Source organism: Trichomycterus rosablanca, chromosome 17 (genome assembly GCF_030014385.1).
Source record: "Trichomycterus rosablanca isolate fTriRos1 chromosome 17, fTriRos1.hap1, whole genome shotgun sequence".
Classification (NCBI taxonomy): domain Eukaryota; kingdom Metazoa; phylum Chordata; class Actinopteri; order Siluriformes; family Trichomycteridae; genus Trichomycterus; species Trichomycterus rosablanca.
Window position 1 is genome coordinate 16,391,622 of NC_086004.1, and position 19,260 is coordinate 16,410,881.

The following is a 19,260-nucleotide window of genomic DNA, read 5'->3' on the forward strand; positions in this document are numbered from 1 at the left end:
GTGTAATTCTGGACTGACCTCACCTTTCTCAGAATCATTCTTACCCCACCAGGTGAGATCTTGCATGGAGCTCCAGAGTGAGGGTGATTGACTGTGATCTTGTATTTCTTCCATTTTCGAATTATCGCACCAACAGTGGTCTCTTTCTCACCAAGCTTCTTGCTGATGGTCTTGTAGCCCATTCCAGCCTTGTGCAGGTCTACAATCTTGTCCCTGACGTCCTTTGATAGCTCTTTGGTCTTGCCCATGGTGGTCGAGAGATTTGAACGGAAGAAACTGATTCTGTGACAGGAGTCTTTTATACAGGGACAGGACTAATTTGTGTGCCTCATGGGCACATAACCGGTCTGTGGGGGTCAGAATTCTTGCTGGTTGGTAGGGGATCAAATACTTATTTCCCTTAATTAAATACAAATTAATTTATAACTTTTATTTAATGTTTTTTTTCTGGATTTTTTGTTGATATTCTGTCTCTCTCTGTTAAAATAAACCTTCCATAAAATTATAGACTGTTCAAGTCTTTGTACTTATTTCCCCCACTGTATATAGATATAGTGTGTGTGAGTGTGTGTGTGTACCAGGATCTGTTTCTCTGTGTCTTCTCTGATTTTGCCCTGAGTCAGCTTGGCTTTGTATGCTGCCTTGTAGGCTTTCAGTGTCTGTCTGTGTTTTAGGATATGAGGCCAGCTCCACATTTGGTTAAAGCGTTTGATGTGCACCTCCAAAACACTGTTGATGCCATACATCCACCTAAAAATGCAGGAGCCGCATACAATATTTAAAATCAAAACTGAGTTCCTGAATTGTACACATCATACAGTGTATCACAAAAGTGAGTACACCCCTCACATTTCTGCAAATATTTCATTATATCTTTTCATGGGACAACACTATAGACATGAAACTTGGATATAACTTAGAGTAGTCAGTGTACAGCTTGTATAGCAGTGTAGATTTACTGTCTTCTGAAAATAACTAAACACACAGCCATTAATGTCTAAATAGCTGGCAACATAAGTGAGTACACCCCACAGTGAACATGTCCAAATTGTGTCCAAATTGTGCCCAAATGTGTCGTCGTCCCTCCCTGGTGTCATGTGTCAAGGTCCCAGGTGTAAATGGGGAGCAGGGCTGTTAAATTTGGTGTTTTGGGTACAATTCTCTCATACTGGCCACTGAATATTCAACATGGCACCTCATGGCAAAGAACTCTCTGAGGATGTGAGAAATAGAATTGTTGCTCTCCACAAAGATGGCCTGGGCTATAAGAAGATTGCTAACACCCTGAAACTGAGCTACAGCATGGTGGCCAAGGTCATACAGCGGTTTTCCAGGACAGGTTCCACTCGGAACAGGCTTCGCCAGAGTCGACCAAAGAAGTTGAGTCCACGTGTTCGGCGTCATATCCAGAGGTTGGCTTTAAAAAATAGACACATGAGACACATGGTCTTGGGCTGCATGAGTGTTGCTGGCACTGGGGAGCTGCAGTTCATTGAGGGAAACATGAATTCCAACATGTACTGTGACATTCTGAAACAGAGCATGATCCCCTCCCTTCGAAAACTTCGAAAATCATGGCAGTTTTCCAACATGATAACGACCCCAAACACAACCTCCAAGATGACAACTGCCTTGCTGAGGAAGCTGAAGGTAAAGGTGATGGACTAAACCCAATTGAGCACCTGTGGCGCATCCTCAAGTGGAAGGTGGAGGAGTTCAAGGTGTCTAACATCCACCAGCTCCGTGATGTCATCATGGAGGAGTGGAAGAGGATTCCAGTAGCAACCTGTGCAGCTCTGGTTAATTCCATGCCCAGGAGGGTTAAGGCAGTGCTGGATAATAATGGTGGTCACACAAAATATTGACACTTTGGGCACAATTTGGACATGTTCACTGTGGGGTGTACTCACTTATGTTGCCAGCCATTTAGACATTAATGGCTGTGTGTTGAGTTATTTTCAGAAGACAGTAAATCTACACTGCTATACAAGTTGTACACTGACTACTCTAAGTTATATCCAAGTTTTATTTCTATAGTGTTGTCCCATGAAAAGATATTATAAAATATTTGCAGAAATGTGAGGGGTGTACTCACTTTTGTGATACACTGTATATAAATATGGCAGATCTTTGATGTGAATTTTGTGTCCAAGTTAATTATTTCCCTTTTAAATAATTTCATGTTACATATTACATTACTTTACAGAAGATTTGGCATCATATCATATAAACAAATTAAAATAGAAGAAGGCCATTTATTTTTAATAAGGCCTCAGCATAATGATGGCAATGTCATGCCTAGATAAAACATTAGGATTAAAAATTTAGGATCCCTCCTTCAAAAATGTGCACAGTGGTTACTCACAGTGTACATAGTGTGTGCAGCAGATGTGGGCAAAACTAAGACCTAAGTGACTTTAATAAGGCAAAATAGTTATGGCAAGAGCACAGGGTTAAAAACTCTTGTGTACAATTAAAAGAATATAAATTTCTTGGTGGGTCAAAGCTGTTTTGACACCATTTTAGGTGCGTAGTCCAAATGTTTTGGCTCCTCAATGTATAATGCTATGAAATAATGTAAGCAATTAAGTTGGTATTGTGAATAATCACTTGTTCAGTAATACAATTTTGTATATAACAGTGTCAGTGTTCTATAAATTAGTTTTGCATCATCCTCTGCCATCCTCGTATTGGTGAAATGCCACTGAGTTCTCTGAACCCAAGCTCACCTCGATAGACTGAATGTAAAATGCTATGATCAGATGTGTACACATTTGTCACGAATCCTGCCTCTCTGTGCTCCCGGAGCTCATGTTTCATGTACAGTGTATCACAAAAGTGAGTACACCCCTCACATTTCTGCAGATATTTAAGTATATCTTTTCATGGGACAACACTGACAAAATGACACTTTGACACAATGAAAAGTAGTCTGTGTGCAGCTTATATAACAGTGTAAATGTATTCTTCCCTCAAAATAACTCAATATACAGCCATTAATGTCTAAACCACCGGCAACAAAAGTGAGTACACCCCTAAGAGACTACACCCCTAAATGTCCAAATTGAGCACTGCTTGTCATTTTCCCTCCAAAATGTCATGTGATTTGTTAGTGTTACTAGGTCTCAGGTGTGCATAGGGAGCAGGTGTGTTCAATTTAGTAGTACAGCTCTCACACTCTCTCATACTGGTCACTGAAAGTTCCAACATGGCACCTCATGGCAAATAACTCTCTGAGGATCTTAAAAGACGAATTGTTGCGCTACATGAAGATGGCCAAGGCTACAAGAAGATTGCCAACATCCTGAAACTGAGCTGCAGCACAGTGGCCAAGATCATCCAGCGTTTTAAAAGAGCAGGGTCCACTCAGAACAGACCTCGCGTTGGTCGTCCAAAGAAGCTGAGTGCACGTGCTCAGCGTCACATCCAACTGCTGTCTTTGAAAGATAGGCGCAGGAGTGCTGTCAGCATTGCTGCAGAGATTGAAAAGGTGGGGGGTCAGCCTGTCAGTGCTCAGACCATACGCCGCACACTACATCAAATTGGTCTGCATGGCTGTCACCCCAGAAGGAAGCCTCTTCTGAAGTCTCTACACAAGAAAGCCCGCAAACAGTTTGCTGAAGACATGTCAACAAATGACATGGATTACTGGAACCATGTCCTATGGTCTGATGAGACCAAGATTAATTTGTTTGGTTCAGATGGTCTCAAGCATGTGTGGCGGCAATCAGGTGAGGAGTACAAAGATAAGTGTGTCATGCCTACAGTCAAGCATGGTGGTGGGAATGCCATGGTCTGGGGCTGCATGAGTGCAGCAGGTGTTGGGGAGTTACATTTCATTGAGGGACACATGAACTCCAATATGTACTGTGAAATACTGAGCAGAGCATGATCCCCTCCCTCCGGAAACTGGGTCGCAGGGCAGTGTTCCAGCATGATAATGACCCCAAACACACCTCTAAGACGACCACTGCTTTATTGAAGAGGCTGAGGGTAAAGGTGATGGACTGGCCAAGCATGTCTCCAGACCTAAACCCAATCGAACATCTTTGGGGCATCCTCAAGCGGAAGGTGGAGGAGTGCAAAGTCTCGAATATCCGCCAGCTCCGTGATGTCGTCATGGAGGAGTGGAAAAGCATTCCAGTGGCAACCTGTGAAGCTCTGGTAAACTCCATGCCCAGGAGAGTTAAGGCAGTTCTGGGAAATAATGGTGGCCACACAAAATATTGACACTTCAGGAACTTTCACTAAGGGGTGTACTCACTTTTGTTGCCGGTGGTTTAGACATTAATGGCTGTATATTGAGTTATTTTGAGGGAAGAATAAATTTACACTGTTATATAAGCTGCACACAGACTACTTTTCATTGTGTCAAAGTGTCATTTTGTCAGTGTTGTCCCATGAAAAGATATACTTAAATATCTGCAGAAATGTGAGGGGTGTACTCACTTTTGTGATACACTGTATGTGCCACGCCCCTGTCTCCGGGAGCACATGGTTGAGGAAGCTTTGTTTTTATTTACAAGTTGACACCCCTTTGCTATGATTGGTCCAAAGCTAATGATCCACAGCTGAACCTCATTACACTTTGACTTCACGAGGTATTTAAGAAATTGGCTTAGAATCTTGTCTGATTCTCCTATTCAAGGTGCTTGACTTCTGCCAGACCAAACACGCACAATCAGTGCAGACGAAGCCGCGCTGTTGTAGCACTTGTAGAATAAGGCCTGGCACTGTCTTGGTGAAATAATTATGGCAACCATGAACTGTACAGTAGAGCAGCAACTGCAACCTTTAAATTAGTAACCTCAGTTCACAAACAATTAAAAAGTGTAATTAGTAGGAAAGGTGTTATAACATGTTTGAACTTTTTTGGAATATGTTGCAACTATTAAATGTAGAGTGCATATAATGAAAAACGAAGTTATGACTAGATTGGGAAACTATGGGGGTGTATACTAAAATACTTGACTAGTAATCTGAAGTTCACTGATTTAAGCCCCAGCACTTCCAGGTTGTCACTGGTGGGCCCTTTAGAAAGGCCCTTAACCCTCAGTTGCTTGCACTGCATATTGTGCAAATGAACTTAATTATTTTAAAATTAGGCTTGATGTTCTATTACACAAATATTGTTACATACAAACTACTGTATATGTTTGCAGATACAACTATGCACATTCTATTAAATCTTTCCTAGAATTCAGAAACACATTTTGTCACTCACTACAGAACAAAATAATGCAATAAATTAAATGTACCTCACATTCTAATCAGCTAATCAGTATCAACAATGTTGAGTACTCACCACTGCTTGACATGTTTATGGACAGGGACATCTGGTCGAAACTTCCTATAGGGACCATTTTTAACCATACAGTCTATGGACTCCAACAGCTCGATCATAGATAAGTACTACAAAAACAAAAATTACCTGTTTTTAATCACTTAAATACACATAAAAGTGACTAGCAATAAATGTTTTGCCTTATGAAGTTCAAAATTTTGCAAACCCTTTTTACCAGTATTTTAGAACAATTGCTCTGATCTTAAATAAAGACATAACAACAGATAGATAACTAACATACAAACAATGGTACTTGGGACTAATTGTTCAAAGATTAGGTGAAAACATGTACGTAGCCCTTATAAACACTTAATATTAGGCAAAACCACTTTTAGCACCAAACACATTTTGTACCACCTGAACAAACTTGCATAGCAGAGCAATTCTAGACTATTCTGTAATTTTTTCATAAACAGGCCTCTTCAGTTCATTTCACTTTTAGGGAAATTATTAGCGCAGATGTTCACATAATTTGTGAACTGTGAATAAGTGAATGGATGTGTTCAATTAGCCTTTTTCTGCACCTTTAACTGTGTTAATGAAGTGGATATGGATACATACTTGTGGCCTGGTTATTTCAATAGCAATGTTCTGCACTTCCAGGTGCACCTTTGCTTTGGGTGACTTCAGCTCAACCTCAGCATTTGGGTTGATGCACATCTTGGCAGAGGCAAAGATGGGTTTAAAAACTATAAAAGCACAAACAATTTTGCATGATTTTACAATACTATAGTGAGAGATATTACAGACACATAATGTCAATAAATACAGTCTAACACCTGTTCAAATGGACTGTGTTGCATATATTTGTGTTAGGCAAAGGCATTAACTGTTAATGTCAACTGAGAGGTGCACAACATTAAGACCTTACTATGTAAGAATAGTATACATAATACATACATTTCTAAAGAAAAGCAAAGACAGGAGTACAATGCTGTATTTGGACCTCGTCTGATGCAAGTTGAGGAAAAGCAAAATTATCCAAAATTCAAAGGAAAATCCACATCTTGATGACTAAAATTTAAAAGATTAGTACGATGAACTGAGCAGAAAATGTCTAAAATCCTAGATGTGTGTCCCATTTCACAATGGTTTAAAGGTTTTGACCTTTAAAAAATATCTTTACAAAATGTGTAGTGCTTTCCCTTGAGTGATCTCATGTTTTGTTTAATGAAATTAATTCTTCCAGTTTTACAAATAACCGGTAATAGAGAACTGATTAAGATGATGCAAAAAACTACATTTAGACAATAAAATTATTTGAAAGAATTGTTAATAAAAATAGAAATAACTGTTCCTGGCTGAAATCTGGGGGAAAAAACTATCATTGATGCCCCATTGTCAAGCAGAACCTAAAAAAATTTAAGTTGTATGAAAGTGTTTCCATTGTTGTTTCTACTACTGATAAGCATACAGCATCCCATAAAAATATAAAAACATTACTGAGCCTTTAGTTTTCATGTTGTATTGATGAAACAATAGTGAAAGTGGCAGTAATGTAGAACAGTAACTTCTGTTTAAAATGTGTACATATAAATATTGACAATTCTATAATCTATCTATAATGTTTCAATAATAATAAATCACACCATCTCTATTTTTAATACTTACTATACTGGTAGCCATCCAGTTCTTTATCTTTGGTGCTGATTCCTGCTTTCAGCTTATCCTAAAAAAACCAAAACACAGAAATTACGCTCTACTGTTGTGTATAAAAGCAATAACTCAACCCATTACGTGGCTGTGGTATCATTATATCCCCATCAGCAACTTCATTTATTTTTATTACCACCACTAAATTAGGACATGAATAGTATGAGTTAAAATTTAGTAAGTATGAGTATGATACAGTTACAGTAAAAAAAATTACAATGCTGTATATTGCAACTATTACTCACTGTGTATTCATTTTTGGGACCATATTTATAAAGAGAGTTCCTAACCTAGTATCAAAACCTCTAGCTAGGAGTTTTAGCTTAAAAGCGATTTAGAACCAGAGCAACTCTGAGCAAGGAAAACACCAAAACTTTAATGACAGTGAAAAGACAAAACTGTATATACAACCCCAAATCAGAAAAAGTTGTGACAGTAAGGAAAATGGAAATAAAATAAAATGCAGTGTTCCTTACATTTACATTCACTTTTATTTGATTGCAGACAGTTTGAACCCAATATATTTTATGATAAATAAACATCCATCCCGGCATTTCAGGCCTGCAACACATTCCAAAAAAAGTTGGGACAGGGACAATTTAGGGCTAGTAATGAGGAGAAGAAAAAATAATAATAATAATGTGATTCCAAACAGGTGATGTCAACAGGTGATTGTAATCATGGTTTGGTACAAAAGTAGCATCCAGGAAAGGCTGGATTTGCATATTTCTCCCTCTACAGTGCATAGTATCATTAAACGATTCAAGGAATCGGGAGGAATTCCAGTGCGTAAAGGCCAAGGGCGCAAGCTTGCTTCAATCCCTCAGACGGCACTGCATCAAGAACCGCCACTCAACAATAGCTGATATAACCACATGGGCAAGGGATTACTTTGGCAAACCTTCATCAAGCACTACAATACAGAGTTATCCTCGGTGCCAAAACGACTTTTAAGTGTGGTGAAAAAGAATGGCGGCCTTGGTAAATGCTTTACTGTCCCAACTTTTTTTGGACTGTATTGCAGGCCTAAAATGCAAGAGTGGATGTTTAATAATAAATGAAATGAAGTTGAGCAGACAAAGCATGAAATATCTCAGGTTTCAGGTTTATCCTGTCTGCAATGAAATAAAAGTCAAAGTAAATGTAAGAAACTATGTGTTTTTTTTATTATTTGCACACACACCCACACATTTTATATTATGCAGTATATATAATATGCCTGTTTTAAATAAACTTTTTATTTATTTAAATATTTATTTATTTATTTTATTTTATTTAAATAAACGTTTATTTATCATGCTGGTATTTGTTGTACTTAATCTATTTGATATTCCACTCAATGACCTGGATCCACTCTCATAGCAATAAAGTTTATTTATTTATTTATTAGGATTTTAACGTCATGTTTTACACACTTTGGTTACATTCATGACAAACGATAGATACACGATTCTCAAGATTTAAAAGTTCACAGGTTTAATGTCAAACACAGTCACGGACAATTTTGTATCTCCAATTCACCTCACTTTTATTTTATTTAACCAGGAAAATAATGTCTTTGGACTGTGGGAGGAAACCGGAGCTCATGGAGGAAACACACGCAGACACGGGGAGAACATGCAAACTCTACACAGAAAGGACCCAGACCGCCCCACCTGGGGATCAAACCCAGGACCTTCTTGCTGTGAGGCGACAGTGCTACCCACTGAGACACCATTTAATTTATTATTAGTAAATCCATTCATTCAATAATTAATAAATCAGTCAAATTAATCTATTTGATATTAACAGGAGAAAAATAACTGTGCTCTTTTTAATGACTGTGATTGCTGCAAAGCGTGAATGTACAGTGGAAACAAAATTAACTGTGACAAGATATATGGTTCTAAGTGCTGTAATTGTTTGCATAACCTCTCAGTTGATGGAAGGTTATGACAAACAAAAACCAGAAGTGCTGCATTGTTGCATTTTTCATTTGCCAAATATCTTTGTTGTGATGACTTTCATTTCTGGCATTCTGGCCAGTAAAACATTACCAGTATTTCATCCCAGGAGTCTCTGTAGAATATTGGGCTGTTCACATTCCAGTAGGCACAAAGACACTCCAAACAGCCCAGCTGTAAATACACACACACACATATACGTATGTACACACACAGCATATTGCAAACCAAAAAGAAAAACAGGAACATTTGCACTACTAGTTGCCAAATCTTTATTCAGTTTAGCATTTTGTCACCTTTTTAAAAACAGTCAATGTTTTACCTTGTAGAAGATTTTGGCAGCTTCATTTAAAATGCAAGTCTTCCAGTTCTCATCCGCTGTCTATTAATAAGGAATGATTTATAAGTTAATAATCTGTTTTCAAATGGTAAAAAAACAAAAACAATAAACCATGGCTCTATGGATATGTAATATTGTGACAGAGAGGAAAAAAATGCAAAAGTTAAGGGAGAGAAAAGTTAGAATAATATCCACTGGCGATAAACATACAAAAAAGAGCCATTAAATGTACTTAAAAACTAGTAACGGGTCATTTTATAAAATCCAATCAGGATATGGATTTAATTTTGAATGGATGTAACTTCTATTGCTCCCATGAACCTACACCTAATCATCCATAATAACAAAATGTGAAGGTTTAGAGTTTGTTTTAAATGTTAATTAAAAATCAAAAACTGAAATCTTATTAACAAAGTATTGAGACGCTTTGTTTAATATTTTTGGCAGCAATTACAGTTTCTTAGATTTAAAAACCTGAATTTGAACAGTTTATCATATTCTTCATGGCAAATCCTTTAAGCTCTTGATGACGAGGGTCTTTGAACTAACATCTTCCGGTCTCTTTGTTGTTTGATAGGGTTCAAGTCTCCTCTCCATTCATAGACATGACCCATAGACACTCCAATGTTGTTAAGACTGTTGAAAGGTAAACTGTTACCCCAGGGTCTATCTGAAAACCTAGTGAGTGCCTATCTAGAGAGTGCCTGCCTAATTAGAGAGGATTCTAATAAAATATTAAACTTATAAGGCAAATTGTGCACTATTTAGACGGTGATTACATCATTGGCTGAGAGAGTTAGCCTCAGGACATTTAAACCAATGGGCTAAGGTGACACAACCCGCTAGCATGTCAGCTAACAAATCCCTCTGTGTAACTTTACGTGGAGTTGATGTGGTTCCTAATAGGGTTGGGCGATATTGCCGATTTTCATACCGTCATACCGTCATACCGTCTTCATAAAATACCGCGGTATACGGTATTACCACGGGGGGGGGGGCGTCTCTCTGTTAGTAATGGGTCGTTCGCGAGCAATCCGATTCTATTGAACGGCTCTTTCAAATGAACCGAGTCGCATCTCTGGGAACCGTTATATATATGTTTTATATGTTCTTTTCATTTTTGCGCCGTTCTTATTGGCTGTAATACACCCATTCTGCTTCACATCAGTACGGGGAATTAATCAGTCATAATAAAAGCTGTTTATTGTCGGAATTCAAATCCGGAATCCGAGTATCGCGAAGAGTGAGCTCACACACACACACACACACACAGATAATATTATATTGTATAAACTTGCACAAGTGTGTTTTTTTGCAGGTTCGGGCTTGTCAGTGAATGTAAGCGTATTCGGTACACAGATGTTATATTGACATGCCAGCGCGTTGTGCCACCCCATCCCATGGTTTTGAATGGCAAGATACTAACTGTTAGCTTAGCAAACAAAACCTGATGGAATCGCTGTCTAAGTAGCGCGTTCGAATAACCTGCCTTATAATAAGTCATTGACTTCTTAGAATCCTCTCTACTGAGGCAGCTGCCTATGTAGGCAGTAAGACAGCAAGGCAGCTCACTAGGTGTTTGAACACAGCCTATGTAGAGAGCTCCCTAGCTTTTGCGTTATCGCCTCAAAAAGTGAGCACCCCCACAACCAATCAGTGAGCTCCAACCACCTACAACTCCCGCCCCTCCCTTATTGTGGATGCGCGCAGGTCTTAAAGTGTCCGTTTTCAAGGTGGACCTTAAGCAGAAATTTGGCGCTTCACATTTTTAAAATACCGTCACCATTTTTAAATACCGTCAACATTTTTAAATACCGCGGTATACCGTAATACCATCATACCGCCCAACCCTAGTTCCTAAACACTTCCTTTTTTAATAATAACCCTCATGGTTGATGGTAGAAAATGAACAAACTGACTTGTTGCAACATTGGCATCCTATTACAGTACCACACTCAAATTCTTCTTTTTCCTCAGCCTTTGTCCCGTTTTTCGATTACGGGGTCGGCATTTCCGGCTTCTTCCCGTTAGGGGTCGCTGGCGGGATTTGGCACAGTTTTTACACCGGATGCCCTTCCTGACACAACCCTCCCTATTCATCCGGGTTTGGGACCGGCACTACAATGCACTGGTTTGTGCATCTAGCAGGTAGGTATCTATAGGACAATTCAGTGTTTCCAATTAGCCTGGTGGCATGTTTTTGGACTGTGGGAGGAAACCGGAGCACCCGGAGGACACCCATGCGGACACAGGGAGAACATGCAAACTCCGCACAGAAAGGACCCGGACCACCCCACCTGGGGATCGAACCCAGGACCTTTATGCTGTGAGGCGACAGTGCTACCCACTAAGCAATATACAATAATATACAATATACTTATATTATAACAACAATATTTTCTCATATTTAATTTTCTCACATTAATTAGTGGTAGTACAGAAGGATACATTTATAATGATACCCAAGTAAAAGAGGATACTTTATTAGTATTTTAAATATAATTCTATCTTTTTAACAAATTTTCTTTTCATATTTTTTTTTAATTAATATTCTTAATTTTATTACTGATATTTACTACATTAAACTGAGAGTAGAAAGTAGGAGAGAAAAAGAGTGAAAAATGCAATCACCTGTAGGCTGAGTTCAGACAAAGTCACACCCATGGAGAGAGGCCTTTGAGGGTCTGATAACTTGAAAATAAAAAGTATACAACTAATTACACAAAACAAATATTAAGGCAACATTGAACACAAACTTTACAACTACTGAATACACACACATACACCGATCAGCCACAACATTAAAACCACCTCCTTGTTTCTACACTCATTGTCCATTTTATCAGCTCCACTTACCATATAGAAGCACTTTGTAGTTCTACAATTACTGACTGTAGTCCATCTGTTTCTCTGCATGCTTTGTTCACTCCCTTTCATGCTGTTCTTCAATGGTCAGGACTCTCCCAGGACCACTACAGAAAAGGTATTATTTGGGTGGTGGATCATTCTCAGCACTGCAGTGACACTGACATGGTGGTGGTGTGTTAGTGTGTGTAGTGCTAAAGTGGATCAGACACAGCAATGCTGATGGGAGTTTTTAAACACCTCACTGTCACTGCTGGACTGAGAATAGTCCACCAACCAAAAATATCCTGCCAACAGCGCCCTGTGGGAAGCGTCCTGCGACCACTGATGAAGGTCTAGAAGATGACCAACAGCAATAGATGAGTGACCAGCAGCAATAAATGGGTGATCGTCACTGACTTTACGTCTACAAGGTGGACCAACTAGGTAAGGAGTGTCTAATAGAGTGGACAGTGAGTGGACACAGTATTTAAAAACTCCAGCAGCGCTGATGTGTCTGATCCACTCTTACCAGCACAACACACACTAACACACCACCACCATGTCATTGTCACTGCAGTGCTGAGAATGATCCACCACCCAAATAATACCTGCTCTGTGGTGGTCCTGTGGGGGTCCTGACCATTGAACAACAGCATGAAAGGGAGTGAACAAAGCATGCAGAGAAGCTGATGGACAACAGTTAGTAATTGTAGAACTACAAAGTGCTTCTATATGGTAAGTGGAGCTGGTAAAATGGACACAGAGAGTAGAAACAAGGAGGTGGTTTTAATGTTATGGCTGATCAGTGTACATGCACCCAGGGTACTTACATCATCCTCATATCTGATGTGAATGTTGGTAATCTTAACCTGAAGATTTTTAATAATTTGTGTGGCCAGTTTTTCAGCAAATGTATCTTTCTTCTCTTCTTGATGTTTCTCTGTAACAAGAAGTTACTGTTAGCAAAAACTGCAAAAACCAATCACTACCAATCACTGCACTTTTTAATTTGCAGCACATCAATCAAACTGGACAGAGTAAGTTACTGGATTTTGTTCTATGTTTGCCAGACACTAGCAGTGAATCACAGACACCCACCTGGTTTGTGATCAAGCTTTTTAGACATCCTAAAGCCTTTTTTATGCTTTTTATGTTTACGTCCTTTATCTTATAATGAGCAGCATTGGGAGAGAGAGAACAGTCAGTAAAGCAAAAGAGTTGAATAATTGAGCAAACACACACATTCAAGCAGACACACATTTAAGTAGACACACAATTAATCAAACACACATTTAAGCAGACACACATTGAAGCAGACACACATTGAAGCAGACACACATTTAAGCAGACACACTAAAGCAGACTAAAAAAAAAATCAGCACATTCATACATGCATTAAAGAAGCATGTTCAGGAAAATGTTCAGGAAAATGTTCAGGAAAAAAAATTACATGCTAATGTAGATTAAAGTCTGTGGTTCTCACAGACAATTAAGCCAAATGAGATCAGGAATGAAGTCAAAACTTTACACACACTTGTAAAAAAAAACTTGTATGTAAGGGCAGTGTTTGGGACTTTTAACTATCATTGTATATACAACTTTAGTGTTTCAATTGTTCTTTAAAAAGTATTGTTGTATCTAGTAACAACCAAGATCTTTTTCACTGTTCTGCACTGTCTGTGACTGACGCTTGATTTACCTAACATATGAGTTACATTTATGGATTAACCTTTTTTTGCCGACCTCTTTTTTGACCCATGGTATAGACTGTAATGATGATTTGTGAAAATGCAGCTTTTGAGCCACAGTCTGAGCACCACTGATCTTAAATTAATGATCACCTAATCACAGTCCAAACAACACACTAATAAAAATGGTGATTTGTACATACCATGTGCATCCTTATACACATAACTCTCCAGATTAAACACAAACTCTCCCATCTGAGAGTCTGCATCCAGCCACGCACAGCATAAATCAAGTAAATAAACAGTCATTAGCATTATTGAACATGCAGGTGAGGTGAACTGAAGATGAACTAAACAGATAGTAGTACTTACAGCATTTTGTAAGTACAAGGAAAGCATGGTGGCTTACTGTACAATTTAATAAGCTTACTAATTTTATAATTCACAGATTTAGCGACAGAATACCAACTTGTAACATAAACCAAAGATATTAAAAGTGTCTCTGAATTAATGAAGACTAAATAACTTGGTATGTTTTGTACCAAAGATGGCCTAAAAACATATCTACATCATGTAGAAGATCCCCAGGTGGGGCGGTCCAGGTCCTTTCTGTGTGGAGTTTGCATGTTCTCCCCATGTCCACGTGAGTTTCGTCCGAGTGACCGGTTTCCTCCCACAATCCACAAGACACTAAATTGTCCATGACTGTGTTTGATATGATCTTGTGAATTGCTGAACCTTGTGTAATAAGTAACTACCGTTCCTGTTATGAATGTAACCAGAGTGTGTAAAACATGACGTTAAAATCCTAATAAACAAACAAACAAACATCATGTAGAAAGTTTACATCAACATGTAAATTTACATGCCCTCTTTGAACAGCACTTGGGTGGCACAGCTGTTTATTATGCTAGCCCACAACCACAGAGATCTGGGTTTGAATCTCGGCTGTGTAATCGTCCGGCCCTGGCGTCTACAAACTAAACTAAACAAGACTGAGGCTGTGTACAGTTTTCTGAGTGCAAACTATAGCTACTAAACAAAAAATAATAATGCAAAGAATAGGGTAGATCTTAAAATACAGTATTATTTGAGCAGAATTGCATAAACATTAAGTTTTGATTACATAGGAAAAAAGGTAAAATCATTTAACACAGTGATTATGTTCAACTAATAGAAAGCTGTATCCTTAGTGTACATGCATAAAGTTAGCCAACAGTTATTAAAGTTCATTATTTTCTGTCGTTTCAATTGTAGATCCAATGAGCTCTTCTAAGCAGCTGACAGAAGATCAAAAAATAAGCTAACTAACATCTACAAAACTATTAATGTCATATCAAGATAATAATGTGCCTCCAGCTTACATCACTGGGAAACTAGGGAGATAAAAAAATCAAGAAAACTCTCGTGTTTGCTGGGCACAAAGACAAAGCAAAAACACTAGATGAAAGCAAAGAATCTGCAGCAGAATTCAACTGGCAGTGATGCTGTGTCATTCTTGCACAAACATGATTTGCATAAATAGTGAAAAACATGTCTGTTAATTGCCCAATCTGACCACTCAAGTCTTGGGAGGTGAGCCAGCATTTAAGACAGATTCCCGAGAATGTATTGACTCACCATAAGGATAAAATACAATTCCTTTCCAATTTTATTTTTAGTCTTTATTTTATTCTTAATATTTTTTTTATTTTTATTTTTTCATTTTAGGAGCACTTTAACAGAAAAGAAACTGATTAAGATTAAGAAGTTAAGGGACTCACCTTGACGTAAAACCTGCTGCAAGGCCTCCTCAATGCGCTGAAGCTCCTTTTGTTTAGCCTCCTGCAGGTAGCACTCCTCTTTAACTGCATCATACTGAACAGCTATAAAACATCCATACAGGTATTATTATACTTACATATTGTACATTGTTACATACGTTGTTTAAAGTTATGAAAAGAATGGTCCCATAAAGACAAAAAACGGAGATTACTGTACTAATTGTTAGTTGGTTTGAACTAAGCAAAAACATGGATAAAATAAGACAGAAACTTTAAAGTAAAGACAGATAATTTATAGTGCTAACATTCATTTTTTAATTCTAACTTTTAGACACCATTTCCGTCTAACTTATTGAACAGATAGATTTAACACAAAAGTTAAACATAAAGAAGAAGCTTATTTAACTATTTACAATGTTTTCACTGATCAGTTTCACTGCATTTTGTAAATATAAGCCCATTCAGTAATTTATGCCTGAAACTTACTCAAAAAAGTTGGGAAAGATGTGTGTGTCTTACTGCAGGTATGCCAGTCAAAAACATGAATTCTGTGACTACAGTTGTAGTGCATATAGAATGAGGCCTGGCATCGTCTTGCTAAAATAATCATATACTTCCTGTGAAAAGTCATCATCTTGATGGCAACATGTTTCTCTCCCAATAAACGCCTTCGTATCAATGGTGACAGATGTGGCTTTTACACCTCTCACAGATAAGAGTATATGCGCTGTGGGCTTGCAGTCAGATTAATTGCATACAGTTTACATATACTCCACATAGTCCTCATTTACAAAGTGCTTGCTACAAATCCAAATATCACTGCTAACTAGAGAATTCCTTCATTTCAGTGCAGCTACCAATGGTAGAAAAGTGCTTGTAAAAAACAAAGAATTAAATTGGAATTGTTTTTCACAATATGAAATTTATTGTTGCATCCAGAAGCAATGCAAAAGTGCAAAAAAAAAACATCACAGATTTTTGGTTTCTAAGCAGACAATAATAAAAAGCACACCTCACAATCCACACAAAGATGCTTTACTGGCCACAGAATGAAGGTTTGCCATGGCCATTCCAGGCCCCTAAACTAAACCCTATAAAATCTGTGGAATGAGGTTAAGAGAAGCAGGTGTTCTCTAGTTTCATTTAGAATTTAGCATTATAGGAAAACTTAAGCTTAGCAAAGGGAGGCTGCACAAGATACTAAATTAAGGGGTGCCAACATTTAAGATACTTATTTAATGGCAATTTTTTTAATCATTGCTGTTCTTAATGATAAAATTGTGTTCATATTTTGAATACAAGATCAGTTTCATCCGGATGCTCCGGTTTCCTCCCACAGTCCAAAGACATCTTGTCTAGATCACTCGTATCTAAACATCTCTAAACTAAGGACCTACACTATTTAAATAATTGTTTCATTATTTGTTTCTGGAATGGAAAGAAATTTCCATTGATTGCTTGAAATTATTATTATTATTATTATTCAAAAAAACAAAAGATTTTTTGCTTGTTCTTGGTTCAACTGCAGTTTAAAAACGGAAATATTGTTCTATGTCTGAAAAAATGCAAACTTTTTAATGGCACAAATGTAGACCATATCAATTATTTAAACGAAAAGGTTTTTGTTTCACAATATTAATGCACATTGACATTTCACCACAAGCTAAAGAAACGTCATACACTTACTTGCTCCAGGAACTACAAGGAGGTACAGACCGTCTAAGGTAGCAACCACTGCTTCACTGTAGAGATTCTTCCAGGGAATTTTTAGAGTTAGCTTACCTAGGACAAAAGAACATATGTTAAGTCATATATTGCATAGACATAAATTTACATCTGGTTTAGGCTAAGCCGAGAGACAATTTACCAAAACTACCCAAATAAAGGGTTTACTGTAAGAGTAATGGCTATTTGTAAAAAAATTATCAAGCCAATTAAATTAACAAAATACATTAAATACAGATTAAAACACTTTTCAGTAACAATGCAGAGTACCTAGTTAGTGTGCTTTACTAGCATATATAAATTCTAAATACTTATTTATGCCATACCCATATGCATTCCTACATGGGTCAGACCAGCAAGACTAGTTTGACAAAATGAATTATGAATACTTTAAAATATGCACTAAAGTATGTCATTTTTATTAACCCTCTACTGCACACATTATTATCCCATCCTGGAAAAATGTTACAGTGTTTATCACTTAAAATGAACCTAGACTAACACTTAATTTTTGTTTAAAAAAACAAACATTTTAAGGGGGTTCTTTTGGTACGTTGCCATGTGGTAACATCATGCAACAACAAAAATGGTATATTCATATTTTTTTTATGTGCAACATGACATTTCATAGATCATGCAACTTTTAATTATTTTTGTTCACTGGAAAAATGTTAAAACGTTAGAAACTGTCTGTGTACAGTATACATAAGTGTGAGAACAACCGTTTTTCCTCCTTGGTAAGGCAAAAGTACACTTTACACTTAAAGCAAGTCACCCTGATGATGCCTTTGCAGACAGGATTTTTGCACCTCCCTCTTGCTGCAACAATCTCTGGCCAGTGGTCAGTACAGTCCAGGCGCATGCTGCTTTGTGGAACAGGCACAGCTGGTTTCCTGTGACACTTGACCTAAAGACAGTTTGGTAGAAATCTTTGCAGATTGAGGACCTCTTCTGCAGGTGACTCAAACTCATCAGAAGTGTGGGAAAGAGTAAGATTTTGGGGTGTGTAAATGTCGAGTGATGTTAACCAAGTGCAAACCTGGTTAAAACACCTTCCATGTAAGGGCATTTAAGTTTATTTTTAGTATCATAAAGTGGATCTACAGTACAGTGCAGTAGAGGGCTAATGATGTAATTGTGCCATTTGTAATCTTTATTTATGACATTTCTTTACTATTCATTTTAGCAATTATGATTATGTAGTGTCTATAAAAGCATTACAGTTTAGGTTCTGGCATTTTTGTTTAACACTTAAGCTAACCACATAAAATTTATCATTGGCAGCTATTTTGTAATCAGTGTTTTAAAAGTTTTATTGTACACTATTACTACAGTAAAATGCCTTATTTAAGAACAAGTGTGTTATGATCGGTTTTCTATGTATTTTTAGTGATTTAATACATAATAAAATAATCAATTGAGTTGCTCAGGTGGTGCAGAAGTCTAATACACTAGCCCACCACATTGGAGACCCAAGTTCGAGCTAGCCCTTCTAGGGGCCCAACAGACTCAATTGGCAGTGGCAGGGAGCAAATACCAGATGAGGATGTTATAACCTCACCACTACTTTTCCTTACAACTTTTTTTTGTCATGTTAGCATCCATGGTAATTTATATGAAAGTTACCTGATTCCCCCAAATTGTACTTTTATAGTACTAGGCATATGTATTTCAGGTCATAATATGTATACAATTATATATTGTTATTTTTTGAGAAGTGTCAGTCCAGCGTTCAAGTTCAAGTGGTTTGATGTTTGCTGCATTTATGAATCCTAATATTTTTAGTAACTTTTTGAAATATGTTTTTTATTTGGTCTGCTAAATAACACTGTAGTCTTATTTAGTTTAACAGGGGCAGTGTAGGAAAACATGCTTATTAAACATGCGTATTATCCACTGATATCCAATAAAAGATATCAAACACCTGGTTCTGGAGCGTGCAAGTCTCCTCTAGTAC

The 19,260-nt window shown here is 37.6% G+C and overlaps 1 protein-coding gene across 4 annotated transcripts in view; it reads right to left on the reverse strand.

Annotated features, from left to right (window-relative positions):
- The window catches only part of vps13c (vacuolar protein sorting 13 homolog C), a 139,764-nt gene that overhangs the window by 113,683 nt on the left and 6,821 nt on the right, over positions 1-19,260 (reverse strand). For 3 of the 4 annotated variants that reach the window (XM_063012860.1, XM_063012859.1, XM_063012861.1), the window contains exons 4-13: positions 17,265-17,360; positions 15,579-15,680; positions 12,958-13,067; positions 11,912-11,971; positions 9,263-9,322; positions 9,034-9,114; positions 6,956-7,013; positions 5,906-6,033; positions 5,306-5,412; positions 579-750 (exon numbers count right to left, since the gene is read on the reverse strand). In XM_063012860.1, the coding sequence (XP_062868930.1) occupies positions 579-750; positions 5,306-5,412; positions 5,906-6,033; positions 6,956-7,013; positions 9,034-9,114; positions 9,263-9,322; positions 11,912-11,971; positions 12,958-13,067; positions 15,579-15,680; positions 17,265-17,360 (974 nt within the window). Of the gene's footprint in view, positions 1-578; positions 751-5,305; positions 5,413-5,905; positions 6,034-6,955; positions 7,014-9,033; positions 9,115-9,262; positions 9,323-11,911; positions 11,972-12,957; positions 13,068-13,225; positions 13,295-14,018; positions 14,079-15,578; positions 15,681-17,264; positions 17,361-19,260 lie in introns of all 4 variants that reach the window. The other variant, XM_063012862.1, reaches the window with a different exon arrangement.